The 20,680-nt window shown below is 40.7% G+C and overlaps 1 protein-coding gene across 1 annotated transcript; it reads right to left on the bottom strand.

Moving 5' to 3' along the window:
* Positions 1 to 324: 324 nt before the first annotated feature.
* On the bottom strand, positions 325 to 15,490 carry LOC133994307 (uncharacterized). Its single transcript, XM_062433552.1, has 7 exons — positions 15,340 to 15,490; positions 11,580 to 14,589; positions 10,606 to 10,704; positions 8,586 to 8,687; positions 1,471 to 1,533; positions 1,057 to 1,184; positions 325 to 398 (listed from the first exon to the last, which is right to left on the bottom strand). The coding sequence occupies exons 1-7, from the start codon at positions 15,488 to 15,490 to the stop codon at positions 325 to 327; spliced, it is 3,627 nt and encodes a 1,208-aa protein (XP_062289536.1).
* Positions 15,491 to 20,680: the final 5,190 nt, after the last annotated feature.

The raw sequence follows: 20,680 nt of genomic DNA, 5'->3' as shown, positions 1-20,680 counted from the left end.
TTCTCCAACACCCAAAATAACACATACATACAATGGTACAGGCATGGCAGCATCACCCATGAGACCTGACCAGCCACAAGGACAGATGGAAACTGGCGCCTTTTATACCCCCATCACTGGTCTGCTTAATTGGATGTTTCCACTCACAGGTTTACTAACAAAAAGATATTATCTCCCAGCTAATCCCCCAAGACAATATCACCCGCCTACACTTACATAATATTTATCCCCCTGCTGTACACTCTATCTACTCCTCCCCAGAATAAACAAACCCACTACAATACATATACATCTATACACACCGACTACCAAACCCCCCTCTTCCTATCCTAACACTTGGTCTCTCCCGGAACCTTTAAATTGGTGTTCGTACCCCCGGGGACTCTTTTGGCCGAACACTGAAGGAGACACCAAAAGGACAGGTAAGAATCCACACAAACAATTTAAATACAGGCAGCAACTTTAACACACTAATAAACACTTTTACATTGCAATATTAACGCATATTTATGTTGTCTATCAATTATACACTGGAGGTGCACATAGTATTATATAATCGAACTCTCTCTCTCCCTCAGCTGAAGCCGATTATCGCACCTGGCAGAAGACAACACACATCAATCCCAACTCATCATTACCCCAATGGTTTAAACTGTTCAATAAAGATCAATGTGCAAATATGCAATGTGCAAACTACTAATAAAGTGCAACTATCACAATTAAAGTGTCATGTGCCATTATTAAAGTGCCTAATTAAATTGTTTGGTTAAAAGTGACAATACAAACACCCAAATGTGCCATCTTTACAAGGCCTAAGCCATCAGTCATTAGTAACGAAGCGCTCTTCGTTACACACAGAAAGACAAATGGATAGTGATTTGTTACAGTACATTTAGTTAGTTAGCACCAACAACAATCACACATAGAATGCTACATCATGTGAGAAGAACCAACCAGAAGAACCAGCCAGGAGAGGAACAATACACCAGAGCTAAGCAGGACCAAACCAAAAACACAGTGAGTAGAAAGGGGTGAAAGTAAATGTAGGATCTTTACCTCTTTTACGTGTCTTTGGTTCCATTTTCTTTGACTTCCTGGACTTTCTCTCTTTCCCCTTCTTATTCCTCCTTTTCTTTTTCTTGTCCTCTGATGAGGATGCAGTAGAGGAGGAATCTTCCTCTGAGCTGTCACAAGAGGAAGATGAAGACAAGCAGATTGCCTGGGTATCCTGTATCCTTTTTTTAAGAGCTGTTGAAATAGATTCATTAGACCAATATGCCACAAAGAGACACATGCACAATCTAGAGTCCAGAGATACAGTAAACTAACATAATAAGACCCAACTGCACAAGAATTCCTCTACATATTGTGTGTAGGGAGACTTACCTGATTCCAACTATTCTTTTAGGTAGTTTCTCTCTTTGATAAGTTCATCAATCTTCTCCTTTTGCAACTCTACCTTCTTCTTACACATCTCCAACTCGTGTGATTTCCTTTTGTCCACCAGCTATGCAGTAGGGGCCGTGGACGCACCTAAAAGAAAGAACGTTTTCATTATAAAATGCATGTAGAACGAATATACCAACTGAGTATATTTTCAGACACTTGTGATTTTGGCATGCTTTGACATTTAAGCAACTTTAAACAGTGGATCTCATGTGATATAATTTCTATTCAGTATATGTTCTATGTCAGTGTATGCATGTCATAACGTTATATGTATTTTTGTCTAACATACATGCATATACTTTTAATTCCATTTTGTGTGAAGCACACAATGCATGTAATTTATTTTATGTAAACTTTGGGGTACATTTATCATTATCACTTTGAATATATTCTTAAAAGTTTTTTGTTTTTTTTAACTTGTAATGTTGTCGCCGCGGTTAAGTCAGTGTAGTCTCGTCTAGCCGGGCGAGGTGAGTGCCTAGCAGCGGCAGGTCGGCTTTGTCACTACGGCGCGGGTCGGTAGTAACGTTAGTCGGGGAGCGAGAGCAAACGCCTTCAGCTGCTGACAAGCTAACGTTAGCTTTCATCCATAATGTGTGCTAGCAAACAAAAACACTCACCACTAGTGCTGCTGCCGGCCACCGACTCCAATGTATCTATCCCCACACCGCCATTCTTATTGGCCCGCGTCCGCCTGACTCGTCGATTTAGGCCAGACTTCTCCATGCTTCTCTTGGCTGCACTCTCAAAAACTTCTGAGAGTTAACGTAAATATGAACGTAAAATGTTGCCGCCTCCCACCGTCATCACGTTGAGGACGTGCTGAGAGCGGGATTGCAAGCTCAACATACACGTCCCAAACAGATAAGATCACAACTATAGCATGTCTTCATAAACCACCACAGTTTAATGTTTTTTTAAATTCATAAAACAATAAGCATATTCACCCAACTGAAGAAGCGTATTAAGGAGGAAACCTCGAAAAGAAAAACGCCCTGAAGCTGATGAAGTGGCTTCAGAAGAGGAAACTGCTAAAAAGAAAAGTCAAATGCAGAATATGCCATCAGGATATGAAACTGAAAAAGAGGACGAACAGTGGAGATCTATATGCTTGGTGAGAAATGTATAATTAAATAGGTAAATTTAAAATAATTTGCAAAATCAGGCTACTGAATACAAATTAAATGCAATTTATGTAGTTAGTAATGTTATCTAATCTTAATCCTTTTGGATCAAACAATGACAATATTACAGCATTTACATTTTCAGTGCAAATAAAATGCCCACAAAAATATACTGGCATGAATGTCTACATCTGTACTGTACAGTTTTAGGATTTTGAAATTGCCATATTTTAAATATGTTATCAAACAAGTAATCCGTTTTTTTAAGTGTACTTTGTGCTGATTATAGTTGCAATTTTTTTGTAACCATATTATCTCATTTCGATTTACTGTTTCCCATTATGACCCAAACCTGTGTGTGTGTGTAAGTGAGTGAGTAAGTGAGATAGTGGTGGAGAATACAGTATTGCATGAAGCCCTTTCCTAAATAAACAGTATTTTATGTTACTGTACTTTTTAAATAGGACCTGTCGCCATGCAACACATATGGGAAAGGAAAAACAAAAATCCATCAGGCACAAGTCAATCTTTAGTCATTCAAAGGTCTCCCTCAGTAACTGGATGCAGTTCATGTACAGGTGAGCAAGTAATAACAATAATAACATAAACACATACATTACCGGTCAAAAGTTTTAGAACACCCCAATTTTTCCAGTTTTTTATTGAAATTCAAGCAGTTCAAGTCCAATGAAGAGCTTGAAATGGTACAAAGGTAAGTGGTGAACTGCCAGAGGTAAAAAAAAAAAAAAAAAAAAAAGGTAAGGTTACCCAAAACTGAAAATTATACAAAAACACTTAAAATGTAGGTCTTTCCTACAGAGAAATTGCGAAGAAAGTCAAGGTGTCAGTGAGTACAGATTCACTCATAAACTGGGGGAAACTCTGAAAGGAAGAGGTCTGGCAGACCCAAAGCCACAACAGAGTCAGAAGACAAGTTTCTGAGAGTCAACAGCTTGCGTGATAGACGGCTCACAGGACAACAGCTTCAAGCACAGCTTCATAGTGGTCGTAGTAAGCAAGTCTCAGTTTCTACTGTGAAGAGAAGACTTCCAGTTGTAGGTTTGACAGGTGGAGTTGCAGCAAGAAAGCCATTGCTAAGACGTCAGAATAAGAAGAGACTTGCCTGGGCCATGAAACACCACCGATGGACTACTGAAGAAGCTGTTATGGACTGATAAATCAAAATTTAAAATATTCTGTTCATCACGCAGGAGTTTTGTACGCAGTTGAGTAGGCGAAAGGATGGTTCCTCAGTGTGTGACATTAACTGTTAAACATGGAGTAGAAAGGATGGTTCCTCAGTGTGTGACATTAACTGTTAAACATGGAGTAGAAAGGATGGTTCCTCAGTGTGTGACATTAACTGTTAAACATGGAGTAGAAAGGATGGTTCCTCAGTGTGTGACATTAACTGTTAAACATGGAGTAGAAAGGATGGTTCCTCAGTGTGTGACATTAACTGTTAAACATGGAGTAGGAAGGATGGTTCCTCAGTGTGTGACATTAACTGTTAAACATGGAGGAGGAAGGATGGTTCCTCAGTGTGTGACATTAACTGTTAAACATGGAGTAGAAAGGATGGTTCCTATGTGTGTGACATTAACTGTTAAACATGGAGTAGAAAGGATGGTTCCTCAGTGTGTGACATTAACTGTTAAACATGGAGGAGGAAGCATGATGGTCTGGGGCTGTTTTTCTGGATCCAGGGTCGGCTACCACAGCATTCTGCAGTGCCATGCAGAACCCTCTGGTATGCACGTAGTTCAACATCAATCTCATCAATCTTTATTTGTATAGCGCCAAATCACAACAAAGTTATCTCAAGGCACTTTACACATAGAGCAGGTTCTAAACCGTACTCTTCAAGTTTTAATTTATAAAGAGACCCAACATTCCCACATGAGCAAGCATTTAGCGACAATGGCAAGAAAAAACTCCCTTTTAACAGGAAGAAACCTCAGGCAGAACCAGGCTCAAAGTGGGCGGCCATCTGCCTCGACCGGTTGGGGTAGAGGGGAGAGAGAGGAAGAATAGGAGAGAGAGAGAGTAGCACATTGAAAATAAACATTGAAGCTAGAAGGTCCGGGACTGGAATCTGTCATCCGGACGTCTACAGGCCCAGATTGCCTGTGAGATGAGAAAGCACAGACAACTCCGGGGAAGAAGTGTAGGTTACTGAATGCATTAATAGTACATGAATGTTATTGGATATAGATGGATGGATAGAGAGAGAGAGAGAGGAGGAAAGAGGAGCTCAGTGCATCATGGAGGTAGGAGTCCCCCGGCAGTCTAAGCCTATAGCAGCATAAACTAGGAGCTTGCTAACTATAAGCTCTATCAAAAAGGAAAGTTTTAAGCCTACTCTTAAAAGTAGAGAGGGTGTCTGCCCTCCGGACCGAATCTGGGAGATGGTTCCACAGGAGAGGAGCCTGATAACTGAAGGCTCTGCCTCCCATTCTACTTTTAGAGATACTAGGTACCACAAGTAGGCCTGCGTTCTGGGAGCGCAGTGTTCTGGTAGGTACATAAGGTACTATGAGCTCTTTAAGGTATGATGGAGCCTGACCATTAAGAGCTTTAAAAGTAAGGAGAAGGATTTTAAATTCTATTCTTGATTTTATGGGAAGCCAATGCAGTGAAGCTAAAATAGGAGTAATGTGATCTCTCTTTCTAGTTTTTGTCAGAACGCGTGCAGCTGCATTCTGGACCAGTTGGAGAGTCTTTAGAGACTTGTTAGGGCAGCCTGATAATAATGAATTACAATAATCCAGCCTAGAAGTAACAAATGCATGGATTAGTTTTTCAGCATCATTTTGAGACAGAATATGTCTGATTTTTGAAATGTTACGCAGATGAAAATAGGCAGACCTTGAAATTGGTTTTATGTGGGAATTAAAGGACAGATCCTGGTCAAATATAACTCCTAGGTTCCTTACAGTAGTACTGGAGGCCAAAGTAATGCCATCCAGAGTAGTTAGTTGGTCAGGGGTTCATCCTACAGCAAGATAATGACCCAAAACATAAGTCCAAGCTATGCCAGAACTACCTTAGGAAAAAAGACCAAGATGGTGAGCTTGAAAACATTTTTTCAATAAAAAACTGGAAAAATTGGGGTGTTCTAAAACTTTTGACCGGTAGTGTATATCATAGAGAATATTGCTGTTCTCTCTGTAATTGAATAAAACACTCAATATACAAAATAATGCATAGCATTTTTTGTCAATGAATTTAGAGAAACATAAACATTCCTTTTTTTCATTTGCCTTTGAAGATTTTGTCAGGGTCTACGATTACGACAGATTGATTTGATGGATGACACAATTGCAGCGAGTTCAACCACTCTCACTAAAATGGCAAAAAAAATAAGGGAGGTTTGTGTCACAGCAGTGGAAAGGATGAGAATGCGTACAGGCCAACAGATTGGTGGAAGAAGGGAGTTTGTTGTGATCGAGGAGAGCCTTTTTCAGCACAAAAGAAAGGTAAGTTATAGTAATAGTGACTTTAATTAAGTGTCAAATGCAGTCAAACAAGTTATTGTAATAGAATGTATCTGTTTACGTCTGTGTTTGTTGTTTTGTTTCTGCATCAGTATGGGAGAGGAAGAATGGCTAGTGGGTGGAAAAGAAAGAAGTGGGTCTTTGGGATGTTAGGTGTGAGACATCATCAAGGACGAAGAAAGCCTATTCTACGTCTTGTGGAGAGAAGATCTCGAAGACATTTAGTCCCCTTGGTTGCCCATCATGTGAGGTTTGGATCTACAGTTATCAGGGATGAGTGGAATGCTTATCGCATACTCTCTGCACTAAGGTACAACCATCACACTGTCAACCACAGCAGGTGGTATGTAGATTCCCAAACTGGTGCCCATACCCAGCATCTTGAGAGGGCCTGGAGATCCTACAAGGAGCAGATCTGGAGGCTTAGGGGAAATCGCACTGACTTGCTTTCCGACCACCTTTCAGTGATTGAGTGGTATTATTTTATCATGTGTTGAGTATATTTATTTTATCTGTCTCAAATAATTTTTAGACATTTCTTTGAGATAGGATTTAGAATTACGTTAAATTGTGACACTGAAATATTTTCTGACTTTATTTTTGATACAGAAAGTTTTTAAGTGTTTCAAAAACAGATTTTATTTGTCATATTTGAAACGTCTGTGATCTTATGTTGATGTTGGCAAGTTTTTATTCAGCCATGTTTACCCTTGTTCGTCTTTATACAATATGTTGGGAAGTTGCAATAAATATCAATACAATATGTTCTATATCCCTTTGTGTTGTGTCTCTCCTTCGTCTGTTAAGATAACTGAAAATGTTGTGAGTCTTGAGGCATTACCAGCCTTTAAATCTCATTTGTAAATGCTTTATAAGCCATAGATAGTGCTCACTTTAGATGAGCTCACACAGAATACTTACTTAACGAGTAGTAAGTGCTTCGTAACTTCCTCAATTCATGAATTCCTGCATTAATAACTGTTTATAGGACATTCATTGAAAATGAATTTGTGAGTTTTTTATGGAACATCTGCTAACAGTCACTAATCATTAATACATGTCTGAATAGTGGATGTGCAAGTGCATTCAGAAATGTACATCTAAATAGTTTGTTCATCATTTACATACACTTTTAAATGATATTACAAACCACTGACAAATCCTAAATAACTGGTTAGTAAGTGATGTAATACTTGATTTAGAAATGCTGAATCCATCATATATAAAATATGAAAATGCAATCATTAGCACGTTATAGATGAGCTTATTAATGAAGAGTAAAATATTTATAACTGATTATAAACCACATAGTAATGAGTATTCATGTCAGAAAAATGCGTTATAAATGATGAATTGAGTATTTATTAATGCTTAACTAATGCTTAATAGTGTGTACTCATTATAAAGTTATAAAAGTCTCAGTCACATCAGCCGCTAACTCAGATCAGGATATATCAATAAAGTTTATATTTAAAAAAACTAATGAACACTGCGCATGCGTGACTCACATTGGCCACTTGGTCGGACTCACATCTCGGGTGACCAGATGTCCCGCTTTGTGCGGGACAGTCACGCATTTCCATTACTTTTCACACGTCCCGCAAATTGAGATGTTGTCCCGCATTGTAATCAAATAGCTGTGTGGAGAAAGCAGTGAGGGCTGTCATCAGGGGGCGGGCTGTTTGATCATGTCAATCAAACTTGGACGCGGACGAAGGTTAAGGGCGCACCCACAAAAAAGAAACAATGCAAATCAGGTCAGAACGGCATGCAGCAAGACACATGGAGGAAAGCATGACCCGTACGGCTAAGAAGAGGAAATGCATCTACAAAAAGACTGGCAAACTATCTATCCCTGGGTGAAACCAGTGCAAGGCCAGTCATGGTAAAGTTTTGTGTGACGTTTGCTTGAGTCATTTTTCCGTTTCACACGGAGGTGAATACGACGTGATTGTACACAGTCAGGTGTGTTAACTTGTGAGGCAATGTGAAATAGCATAAAAGCTCCATGCTTACTATGTTTTCTCACGTGAGAGAACTTGGGAAAGTTGCATTTAAATAAGATATATTTGTTAAGTTTTTATTTGCAGGCTGTTATGTGCTCAACCAGATGGCAAAGCAAAGGGGCAGAATAGAAATGTTTATTTTTTTAGTCTAAAGTTCTTTTAGACTACCTCGATGCATTGGTATCCCACATTGTCCCACACAAACGTAGTCTTCTGGTGAATTGGGATCTGGTCACCCTACTCACAGCGGGTAGCGACAGTGCGCATGCGCGAAAAACAGCTTGTGTATTAATACTTCCCCGGTTACATACAGATGTACAAACTTGTGTTGAACTTCTATTGTTTCTATACTTTGTGCGGACTCGCATCCAACTGCTGAAACGTGTTATGAAATACATCTATCCAACATATAACAGTAGTTTCTCCAAGAGCCGTAAGTAGCTGTCCAAGATGGCCGACGATGGCAGACGCTACTGCGCATGTGTGACTCACATCGGGTAGCGACTCACATCAGGTAGCGACAATCCAAACTCTCCCGGAAGTTCCGGGTGTCTTCCGCATATTGATAGGGACTCTCTGACGCCCGCAAATGAGACACAATCTCCTGGAATCTGGATTGAGCGAGCAAGAGTGTGATGTAGAAAGTGACTGCTTGTGTGTGTTTGTGTGACTATAAATGCAGCGCGTGTGAGAGCACAACGTTCTGATAGCTCTGTGTTGCAGCTTATTAGACCAATCGGTGTTGTTCTACTGTTACCCTTGTTAATTGGATCATTAGTCGGCTTCCCTTATTTGGGAGCTTGTTTTTGGTTTGGCTCTGAATAAATCACTGCAAGGCAGTTAATCTAGTTGGTAGGTGATAGAGATTTTGATTATGCAGCCCATACATCAATGGAGAGAGTAGACAGGAGTCCAGGATGTCTTGCATTGAAAAGGTTTATTTACTTGATCAAGGAGAAGTGAATGAATGATCAGTACACGTTATGTTCTGATGCTCCCTTCATTTCTGAAGTTTCTCTCCTCCGGGGATAGACTTTAAACCACACAGACCTCAGGTTGAGCCATGCCCAAATATCGGCAGATCCAACATCTAGAATATACAGAATGTAGTCTACTGGTCTATAGACAAAACATTGCTTAAACGACACTCAGGACCTTTGTCCTCCATCTAACACTATATCAAACCTCTGACTCCAGTTACCTTTACCCCATTCAGGGAAAACAGTCAAAGACATATCTGACCTTGGCTGCTATAGCGACACTATCAGAATGCCTCCTGTTTTCCCCAAAAGGAGCAGACTCACTGCTTACCACTATCTCAAGGAGAGACAGTGTCTAAACCCAATATTTGGTGTGGCCTTGCTATGACCGCAAAGCCCAGTTTGACCCAGTGCATATTAGTTATGGAAAACTCCCTAACAATCCCCTCTTATTGATCATGAGATCAATACTGACTACCCATACTCTAGACATTACAGTGGCAAGACTACCCACGGAGTACCCCAGAATGGAAACAGCATTTACAGTACAAATCCACAAAAGTCACATACGACAAAATCAAATGGTATTGAAAACATAATCTCACACAGTAACATCATTCAGTTACAATGAATGTACCTAGGGAGAAAAATAAAAATGAATTGAAAAACATATGAAAATGATAACATTCCCCTCTTATGTACCACATATACCTCTTCTGTCACATGACACATGAGTTCCTCCTTCCGGCCAACAAGGTGTTTCAACTTGAGCTAATTCTACTTGCTAAATCATACGCTATGTGTTAGCTCAGTCTGTGTGTTCGTTAAATGAAAGGATAGGAGAAGATGAGCGGTCTCACAGGCTATTTTATTTAGCAGTAAATGAATAAAACATACAGAGCTCTGGGTCGAGATCTTCCTGTCCCTGATGAACAACAGTGTGTGTCAGTTCATGAAGTCCGACTGCTCTCCTTTCCCTGACCCCTTTATACAAAAATACAATCAGATATAATGTGTGAGGTGCTGTCGTCTCCTGATTGGCTGTTGATCTGACTCCATCCTCCATCTTCTCACAGTCCAGGATATGTGATCTTCCTGTGACCTCCTTAAACAGGCGCAATAGTGACTTCCATGTGACCCCCTTCTGAAACTACACAATCACCAGACCTCCTGTGGGGGTTTTATGGTTAGTTCTGCATTGTTTAACAAAGGATGGTCAGGGCTCTGACTGAATGTTTGACCCCGCTCTCCTGTTAATAATAAACCTTTAACCTATGCAAGTGGGACGTGTCAACATCCAGAATCTACCTATTTAATTACACTTCAGGGCAAACTGTCTTCATGCATTCTTCTTACACAACAAGCTTACTGCTTTCAGATTGTTACACATAGGACCACATATTTATATGAAACAAACAACAAAGTAATTAATCCCCTTATGTGATATTTTAGCAGTGGCCAATTCATAGCATATATCTACAATTCCCCCTTTTGGTCTCATAAACATGAGACCACGAAACATATTCATATTTCATCCTCATCCTCAAACCGATATCCTTCCCCCGCCACCAACGCCATCACTTCCATCTCCAACTGTGGCATCTGGTAAGGAGGAGGAACCTTTCCTTCAATTGCGGTGACAATCAATCTGTTACACAAAGATCTTAGACAGGGAATACAACAACATCCACATAAAATCAACATTCCCATTACACTTACTAGGGACACTAATACAGACACAATCAATCCCCTCCATTTACCAAACCATGATTCCAAGATGCTTTCCAAAGGGTTATCGATGCCTGAGTGTTCATGCATTTCTGAGGATAAGGTTCTCAATCCTTCCAGAGCTCTGGTTACAGAGCCATCCGGTGCAGTGTTGTTTGGGATGAAAGTACAGCACTGATCTCCAAACATGGAGCAGACCCCTCCCTTTTCTGCTAATAACATGTCCAATGCCATTCTATTCTGTACTGTCATCAATGAGGTGGCTGCCAGCTGTTCTGAGAGACCTGCTACTGCATCCCGGGTCTTATTTGCCAAGCGAAGTACATTGTAATGGATGTAATTTATACGATCAACGTTCTTGTTTGGGGTAACTGGAAATAAGGCACTAATCCCCCGTTTCTTGGGCAGCTCTCTTGTTTCCGGGTTTCCCTTTCCCCTCTGTATTTCGAATCCCCCATGGCTGATCCCCATAACAACACCAACATAATAACAATAATGCATGATATGATAGTAAACACTCCTAGCCACCACCACCTGTTGTGGTGTGGCTCCCCTGCTGCAATATACATCTTAATACACTCTTCTGATTATTTTTAGCAAGCAAAACTGGCTCAGTTTGCTCAATTGGATTCTAGAAAAACTATTTTTCCGGAAGATTTTCAAACCTTCTCAACCTTATACCAGAATGTTGTCCTCAGGCTGCTGAAAAGAAGAATTCGTTATCAATGCTCCACTATACTCCTCCTTTGTCTTATCTGATCTAAAGTCCTGATTGGAGGGTCTGTGGCAGCACACTGGCTCCAGTGATACCAGCTGTCTCCCTTTCCTTGCAGCCTGACTGCATGAGATGTCCTTTCCACCACCTTGAATGGTCCTGTCCACTTCCGCTTGATGACTTTCTGTAGGACCCAGTCTGTTGTAGACGGGCTCTGCCTCTCGGGGTCCCCCTTTACAGCTCCAACCTGTTTCGAGAAAGCTGAAACCAAAGCTGTTAGTTGATCATAGTATGGCTTATACCTTACATGAACCCTTTCTCTATCTACCATCTGTACCCCTGCTCCAGGTCCGGGAAACTGTTGACCTGTTCTTAGCTCATAAGGGGTGAACCCTGTAATTGAATTAACTGAGCTTCTGATGGACATTAAGGCTAAGGGCAGAGCATCCACCCAGCTTAATTTAGTTTGAGCACACACTTTTCCTATTTTACCTTTAATGGACTGATTCATTCTTTCCACCTTTCCCTGTGATTGCGGATGGTATACTGCTCCAAACGCGTGTTTCAGTCCTAGCGCTGCTTCTACCTCCTGCAAATCTTTATTCTTAAAGTGTGTGCCGTTATCCGACCTGATTCTTTTTGGAAACCCATACGTCGGAATGTAGTGATTTATCAAAAATTTGATCACTGTTTTTGCGTCTTCCTTCTTTGCAGGCATAGCTTCTGGCCAACCAGTGTATGCATCCACTGCGACCAGGAGATACCTGTACCCGTTTACTCTCTCAATCATATCAGTATAGTCAATCACTATCTCTTGCCCTGGCATTTGTGGAAGAGGAAATTTCCCTTCATGCGGCTTCACTGTTGCTCTCACATTGTATTCTGTACACGTTTTACACTCTCTGATATGATTCTCGATCATTGCTGGCAAAAACGGATGCCACCAATGTGTCAGATGTCTCTGCATCTGTGTTTTTCCGCAATGTGTAAGACCATGTGCTTCGTGGAGCGTGGACGCTATCAATCCGGGGGGCAACACTGGTCGACCGTCCGGTGACCTCCAAACCCCCTCGGATTCCTTAGCCCCCCTTTCTTTCCACACTGTTAGCTCCTGAAGGGAGGCTTTCTGCTGCTCTTTTATTAACATGTTTAAATCGCATGCCGGTAACAAATCATACACTGTTTTCTCAGTCTGTATCATCATGTTTTGAGCCGTATACCCTGCTGCTTTTTTAGCTGCTGAGTCTGCTTCCTGATTTCCTTTTGCTACTGTGGTCTCTGCTTTATCATGACCCCTACACTTAATGACTGCTATTTCTGCAGGTTTCATTAAGGCCTCTGCTAACCTTTTAATGTCTTTTTCATGTTTGATGGGCGTTTTGGCTGCAGTAAAAAATCCTGCTCTGATCCATTGACTCAATTCTACCTGTATCGCTCCCACCACATATGCTGAATCGGTATAAATGTTCACTCTCTTCCCTTCTGCCCATTCTAACGCTGCTACCATTGCTTGTAATTCTGCTAGCTGAGCTGATTCTTTCCCTTCCACTGTGCCTGTCAATACTTCCTCAAACCCGTCTTCTGTTTGCCTTATTACTGCATATGCTGCTTTTAATCCTTCTGTGGGGTGTCTGTAGCAACACCCATCTGTGAACAAAGTTTCCTCTGGGTCTGTGATTGGTTTTGCTTGCAAGTCTGCTCTGACCCTGATATCTCTCTGTACCCTTTCCTCACACCTATGTGGCTCTCCCTCCCCCATGTTATCAGCCATGTTGATTCCTTCATGTGTAAACGTGATGTGTGGCGCGTTTAGAATTTTTTCTAATCTGGTCTGTCTTAGTGATGTCATTGTGAAGGCTGTTGAATTCACAAATGCCACTATACTATGTGTTGTTAACACTGTGAGTGGGTATCCCATGACTATGTGTGCTACTTTTTGGAGAATCTTTGCTACCCCTGCTGCATGTCGTGTGCATGGCGGGTGTCTGTCCTCTGTTGGATCAAGAGTAACACTTATATACATCAGTACCTGCCTACATCCCCCTTTTTTCTGAAAAAGAACACCATTTACTGTGTGTAATTTTTCAGAAACATCTAGGAAGAATGGATCTGTATAGTCAGGAACGGCCAGATCAGCAGCATACGTCAGGGATTGTTTAAGAGAGATAAAACTCTCCTCTGCTGTTGTCGTCCAGTGTAATTTGGCTGACAAATTCCTCATTCCCTGTCCGTTAACCATTGCCCTTAAAGGGGAGGTGAGTTCCCCATAAGAGGCAATGAAGTGTCTACTGTAACCTGTCAAACCCAGGAATGAAAGCATGTCCTTTACTGTACTAGGTTTAACATGATGTAAGATGGAGGATCTATGAGACGGGGACACACCTGTACCTGTGACGGATATGACTCTACCCAAGAAAGAAACCGTTTGCCGACAGCATTGCAATTTAGCTCTTGAAACTTTGAAACCAATGTGGTATAGTCGCATGAGTAAAGATTTTGTGGCCTCCAGACACAACACATGGTCAGGAGCAGCCAAGAGAATGTCATCCATATACTGGATCGACACCACCCCTTTTGGAAGTGTAAAGTCAGCCAATTGTTGTTTCAGTACTTGGTTAAAAATGCCTGGCGATAAGATGAAACCCTGAGGAACTCTTGTATAACGAAGTTTTCTACCTTTGTATGAGAAGGAAAAAATATCTCTGAGGTGTTCTGCTAATGGCAGACAGAAAAATGCATTGGCCAGATCTATGCAGGAGAACCATTTGTGGTCCGGGGTCAGTACAGACATAGCAGTGTATGGATTTGGAACTGGGACTGTTGGGGTGGAGACAATGATGTTAATGCGTCTAAGGTCATGTGCCATCCTATACTTGCCCGTATTTTGTTTCTCTATTGGCAAAATTGGAGTGTTCCAGGGTGACTGGGAGGGCTCTAACACCCCCGCTGCTAATAATCCTTCGATTGTGTCAGCAATACCAGTTTCAGCCTCTGGTTTGTGTGAATACTGTGTTTGCCAAATAGGAGTGTGATCAGTTATCTCAAATGTGATTGGTGCAATGTGTGCACAATGTCCAACATCTGTAGGTCCTGTTGACCACAGAGAAGTTGGGAGGGCATCAAGTATAGCGGCAGCCTGGGGATGGTCTGTCTTTTCCCTGCCATGACACCTTTCAATTTGCCTATGCTCTAGTAACACCTTATCAGTGGTATTATGCACAATCCGATAAGCCCCTTCTGATGGTGAATACTGCAGACTGGGGAGTTGAGTCCACCCCCAGTCTGTTATCGCCAGTAGGCGTTTGGTCATCGGGCCTAAGTCTTTGGCCTGATGTTTAGCATGCACAGCCAAGGTAATATGAGGCACCGCTTCACTGTGCATCTCATACCATTCCATCTGTTCTTTTGTAAGTTCAACCACAGCAGCCACGCCTTCTTTCCCAACAACAATACTGCTAGAGGAAATGCTCCAGTGTGTCCCTTCTAGCTCTTGATAATATGCTTGTTGATAAAGCTCATTACCTTCTCTATCGTAATACAGGGTTGTGTGGAGGGGGTCTGCGGGGGGAGAGTAGGGGTGTAGCATCTGAACCCAGGGTTTCCATTAATTGTCCTTCAGGTTCCAGGAGTCCCCAGTATATTTCTCCTCCTGTCCTTTCTGCTGATAGAGATGTGTCTGCTGATAACATCATCTGTGTTCCAGACTGAATCATTGTCTTGGAACAGTGCACAGAGTACCATTTGGAATGTAGGGATCTGCCAACCCTACATGTTCCTGAGTCCTCGGACCCTTTCAGTAGTCATAACCCTTTTCTCCCATCATAGTCTGGGGATACTGACCCTGTGCGAGGGTCACTGCTGCATACGGGGCCTGGAAGGATGGTCCTGCTTGCTGAGGTGGGGGTGCTTGGTGCCCTGGTTGACCGCCTACAAAACAGTTGCTGGATGGTTGCACTCTGGATCCTCCGCGACCCCTGCCTCTCCCATGCATTCCTCCCACCACCCTGGCAAATCTACCCCCCTGTTATTGATAAGATCTTGTTGGATATAAATCTGGGGAACAGGCCTGTGGCTGGGGCTGTTGAACTATTTGGTTGGCTGGTTTTTGTGTGTTTTTCTATGCATCATTTAACTGTTTCTTAGCATCATGTAATTGTAATTTCAACAGCTGTATGTGAGCTGACTCAGTATTCTGTTTATCTGCATCTAATTTTACCCTATGTCTTTTCATATGGTGTGTCAAGTGTTTTCCCACTGTTCTGTGGAACAACCTGGGATATCAGGGCTGCCTTCCATGGCTTCTTTAACGGACTTTGGCATTCCTGTCATGATACATCTGTGTTTGTGCTGTACATGGGGAGGTGCAATGGGCAATATAGGGTATGATGGAGCAAAGGGTCCTGCTTTACTGGGACCGCTTGGTTCCTTCTGTGACATTTCTACGGCTGCACAGGCTAAGGTCATTTATGTATGTGGATTATTCTCTCCTATATGATCACATAAAGGCATCATCATAACTTCACCTCATCAACAGAAACCCTAAGTGTCATCTCTTCAATTCTATAATTTGTACCATCTAGACACAATGAAACAACCTCCTTAACACTCTAATACACATTCTCAAACCATTTATATCCTTTTACAACCCTGTCTCTGTCTGCTCCTTCAGCTTCAACCTTTCACTTTCCTTAACCATTTACCATTACCCTTCTTATAAACACATACTTTAGTTTTCTAAGTTTTCTAGCTAATATTATCTTACAACCTTTCTCCCATCTTATATCTCAAAGTTTTGAGCGACACATAATCAATTCTCCCACTTTTAATAACCTCAAATTTATTTATCACTTAGGCAAAAAACTGCATCACTATGCTGTCATATTTTCCATACATAACTTCTACTGTGCCCTGAACTTTATTCTGACAACTATTATTAGCACCCGTGGCAAACCTCTCACAGTCAACTATATTACTGTCCTAACAATAATAATCCTACATCTAACCCCAAAATAATTGTTCTTCAATGAAAGTCTTCTATTAAAACTACAAAGAATAACCGGAAGCCAAAGTACAATTAAAACTTATCAATCAGGATTAAATACCCTATTACTAGCGATAGATTAAACCAGAAATCTTGAAAATGTCTTTTTTACTCTGAATAATTTTAAGAATTCCTAAATCCATATAATGTGAACACTATGGCAAAAAGTATCTACCTAAAGTTAACCACCACTTGTATGGTGTACTCTGTATTTTTTACTTCCCACATACAACAGAGTATTCCAAAAATCAAAAATGTTTCAGCTCTTCCCACCAAAAGATACTCGCTATTCAAAACCTTCCAATTCTTTAAACAACACAAAATTTCATAAACAAACAAGAAGAAACTTTCACACACCACTGGTTTTAAACATAGGTTGTCTCAAGAACAAAAAACAATAAGAACAACAAGTGGTCTCTCTCTTCCACATACCACCCCTAACACTCAGGATATCAGACACACACACAGATCAGGAAAAAAGAGGGGGGCACAAGCACTCCTGCATCACACACACATGTGAACTGCCTTATCTCACACACACTTCCAGCAGTACAAAAACTTTTAACAACAACCCACAACCCACAAGAAACAAAAAGAGTGAGTTCTCCACTCACTAAGCGCTTTTATCGGTCTATACCGAACAGACCCGGAATTAATCTTTACTCCCTTTTAGAACTTGATCAGAGTTAACCCTCAGTGGCCAGTCAGTTTGTATGGAGTTCACCCGAGCAACTGACCTTTCAGCGAGTTTTTCAGCCACTGCTGGCTTATCTGCTCCCTGAGACACCCCCGAGTGTCCTCTCTGAGACACTACTCAATTTCTATCTCCCTATACTGAACAATTATTGTACAAAACAGTACCAAACCTTATCGTCAGCTTAAACACATATAACAGTCATTTTCATACAACTGAAAATGATAAATAGAGAGCGCTGCTTTTATGAGGAAAATAACCCCAACGGTCTTTAAACCCCTCTCTTTAATTTCCGTACGTGTATGCCCTGCTTTTGTTTAGGATATTTCACCTAAAAGGGTGTTTAAACCCACACGTGGCCAATGTGTTAGAATTTATGGACTCTAAGTCCAAGGGACTCAAACCCATCAACACACTCCTGCTTTCATGGGTCTTCTAAAAAACCCAAAGGTGTTTAAACCTGTGCGTTGTATACCTATTAACCTACCCTTTTTATTCTATGTTTTACTCATTCACTTTTACTAAGACACTTGCAGTATAATGACAACACTCAATTTGGTATATCCAATTGCAGAACTTTTGATAAAACAGGCGTCTGCTTACCTTTTTATTTGCGGCCGCTGATTGATGTCACCACACGTCAGTTGTCTGTTGTCGTTCAATTTCCTGCTGTGGTCCGTCACTTCTCCTCAAATCATCACGTCAGGGTCACCATTTGTTTAAACTTGAGCTAATTCTACTTGCTAAATCATACGCTATGTGTTAGCTCAGTCTGTGTGTTCGTTAAATGAAAGGATAGGAGAAGATGAGCGGTCTCACAGGCTATTTTATTTAGCAGTAAATGAATAAAACATACAGAGCTCTGGGTCGAGATCTTCCTGTCCCTGATGAACAACAGTGTGTGTCAGTTCATGAAGTCCGACTGCTCTCCTTTCCCTGACCCCTTTTATACAAAAATACAATCAGATATAATGTGTGAGGTGCTGTCGTCTCCTGATTGGCTGTTGATCTGACTCCATCCTCCATCTTCTCACAGTCCAGGATATGTGATCTTCCTGTGACCTCCTTAAACAGGCGCAATAGTGACTTCCATGTGACCCCCTTCTGAAACTACACAATCACCAGACCTCCTGTGGGGGTTTTATGGTTAGTTCTGCATTGTTTAACAAAGGATGGTCAGGGCTCTGACTGAATGTTTGACCCCGCTCTCCTGTTAATAATAAACCTTTAACCTATGCAAGTGGGACGTGTCAACATCCAGAATCTACCTATTTAATTACACTTCAGGGCAAACTGTCTTCATGCATTCTTATTACACAACAAGCTTACTGCTTTCAGATTGTTACACATAGGACCACATATTTATATGAAACAAACAACAAAGTAATTAATCCCCTTATGTGATATTTTAGCAGTGGCCAATTCATAGCATATATCTACAAAGGACAGTTGTGAGGCTCACCCTCAAACGAATGAAGAACCCATGAAACACTAAAGTATAAAGTAGCTCAGGATGGACATCATGAGTCACATGCACCTATCTCACAGAAGCTATACTTCCCTAAAGATCCTGAAAAAGAAAACAAGAACCCAGTGCTGACTACTCCTAGTCTAGCGAGGGGCTTAAGGCCACGCCTCGATTGTATGGAGGAAACAAGACTATGAGTTTACCCTATCTCATCTAAAAAGGAAACCTTACACTTTAAAAGGTGGTACATACACATACATGTGATTACAGCAATACAGCAAAATACTCATTTCATCCCTGCAAAGGAAAAAGTTAAATCACAATAACAATTTTAATCATTTCACACATTAATTTATGCACTGACAAATCTTCAACCCATGTACTTAACGTTACTTAACGTACAGTCAAGGGTCACCAACCATGGAAAGGTTACTAACACTTCCGATGCATGGTGGATGCAGCAAAAACTGAAAACAGATTTGTGTATCAGAACTTTGTGTTTTCTTCTTTCCTCTCCCATTAATCATCTCACCACCCCTCAGATTTATCTGGTGACCCTTTGGAGGGGCCCCACCCCTAGGTTGGGAACCAGTGGACTAAACTAGCTAACTGTATATAAAGTAGTGTAAACTAGCTCCACCTCCAGCAGCTACAACAGTAACATGCTGCTCTAACACTGATGCTTCAGTCAGGGCTAAATGCAGGAAAAGATTTGCGAGCCTGAAAAGTTGTCCTGTGGGAAACGTGTACAATGTACTGAATTATTATTATTATTCATTATTATATGAATTTAAAACTGCTCTATGCCTGAAATCAGGCATGGTGCCTGAGAACTTTAAGCCCTGTTTAGTATTAATAATAATAATAATTACCTTCATACTTTAACTAAATTTTGCTAATAATTGTATACTTTTACTTAAGTAGGATTTTTCATGCAGGACTTTTACTTGTAAAAGTATTTTTACATTGTTGTATTGGTACATTTACTTAAGTAAAGGATCTGAGTACTTCTTCCACCGCTGATGAACACACATACGTATGAGAAAACAAAAATGAAATTTTCTGTCAGACCAAAACTGAATATATGAATAATTTTGTAGAAATCTCAACAGTGGGGTTTCCGTGTTTTGGGCCATGGTGATGCTGGATTCACTGTAAAAGGCCAAATGCCAGTTCACAATCTGATTAACCGGGGACCACCGCCTGAGACCAATTTATCACATTATAACGTGAAACGTTTCATGTTATAACAATATAAATTATAACGTTATAACGTGAAAAGTTTTATGTTATAACAAGAAACTATCACGTTATAACGTGATACTGATCCATTTTGTTGTTTTTCTGGTGTGGCAGCAATACGCTTCCGTACAATAGAAAACAGTGCTGTAAGTTTGAGGTACTTGTACTTTACTGTAGTATTTCCATGTGATGCTACTTTCTACATTTCAGAGGGAAATATTGTACTTTCTACTTCACTACATTTATGATTATGTGTCCTGTGTTAAATAAAACATTTCAAAATCACACTTTGTGCTGGCTCTAAGACATTCTTTTATTTCTTACAAATTTTTCCTTTGAATAATTATTTGTGCTTGTTTCAGTTAAAATGATGTATTGACATCTTCTCTTAAGTTTAAATTGTCTTTAAGAAAGACTTATTTTGATATTTGATTACTGATGACTTCACACCCTGTCAAGTTGCTTCCTGTTAGCTAATTTCCTGTTAATGTTCACTCCCTGGTTGTTCAGAAAAGCAAAGCAGACTCTAATATCTTCCCTTTATCATTAAAAAGGAAACATTTGTTAAAAGATTATCCTAAAGAGATCATAGTCAGGATTAGAACCAGATACCTTACTCTACCCATATCACCAAAAGCTAAAGAAACACATTTTAAAACTTTAAATGATGTCTATCCTTGTAATGATTTTCTGAGACAAAGATTCAACATTGATAAAAACAACTGTGTCTTTTGTG

This window comes from Scomber scombrus, chromosome 14 (genome assembly GCF_963691925.1).
Source record: "Scomber scombrus chromosome 14, fScoSco1.1, whole genome shotgun sequence".
In the NCBI taxonomy this organism is placed as follows: Eukaryota; Metazoa; Chordata; class Actinopteri; order Scombriformes; family Scombridae; genus Scomber; species Scomber scombrus.
The sequence above is the reverse complement of the archived record's forward strand: the minus strand, read 5'-3'. Positions and strand labels throughout refer to the sequence as shown.

Excerpts from the sequence above, each read along its gene's own strand:
- LOC133994307 (XM_062433552.1), bottom strand. The coding sequence starts at position 15,490 with ATGCATGGGAGAGGCAGGGGTCGCGGAGGATCCAGAGTGCAACCATCC. Across the intron at positions 10,705-11,579 it reads AGCTGGTATCACTGGAGCCA|ATTGATTGTCACCGCAATTG; the intron begins GTGTGCTGCCAC and ends TTTGTGTAACAG. Across the intron at positions 1,534-8,585 it reads TTGGATTGTCGCTACCTGAT|GTGCGTCCACGGCCCCTACT; the intron begins GTGAGTCGCTAC and ends TCTTTCTTTTAG.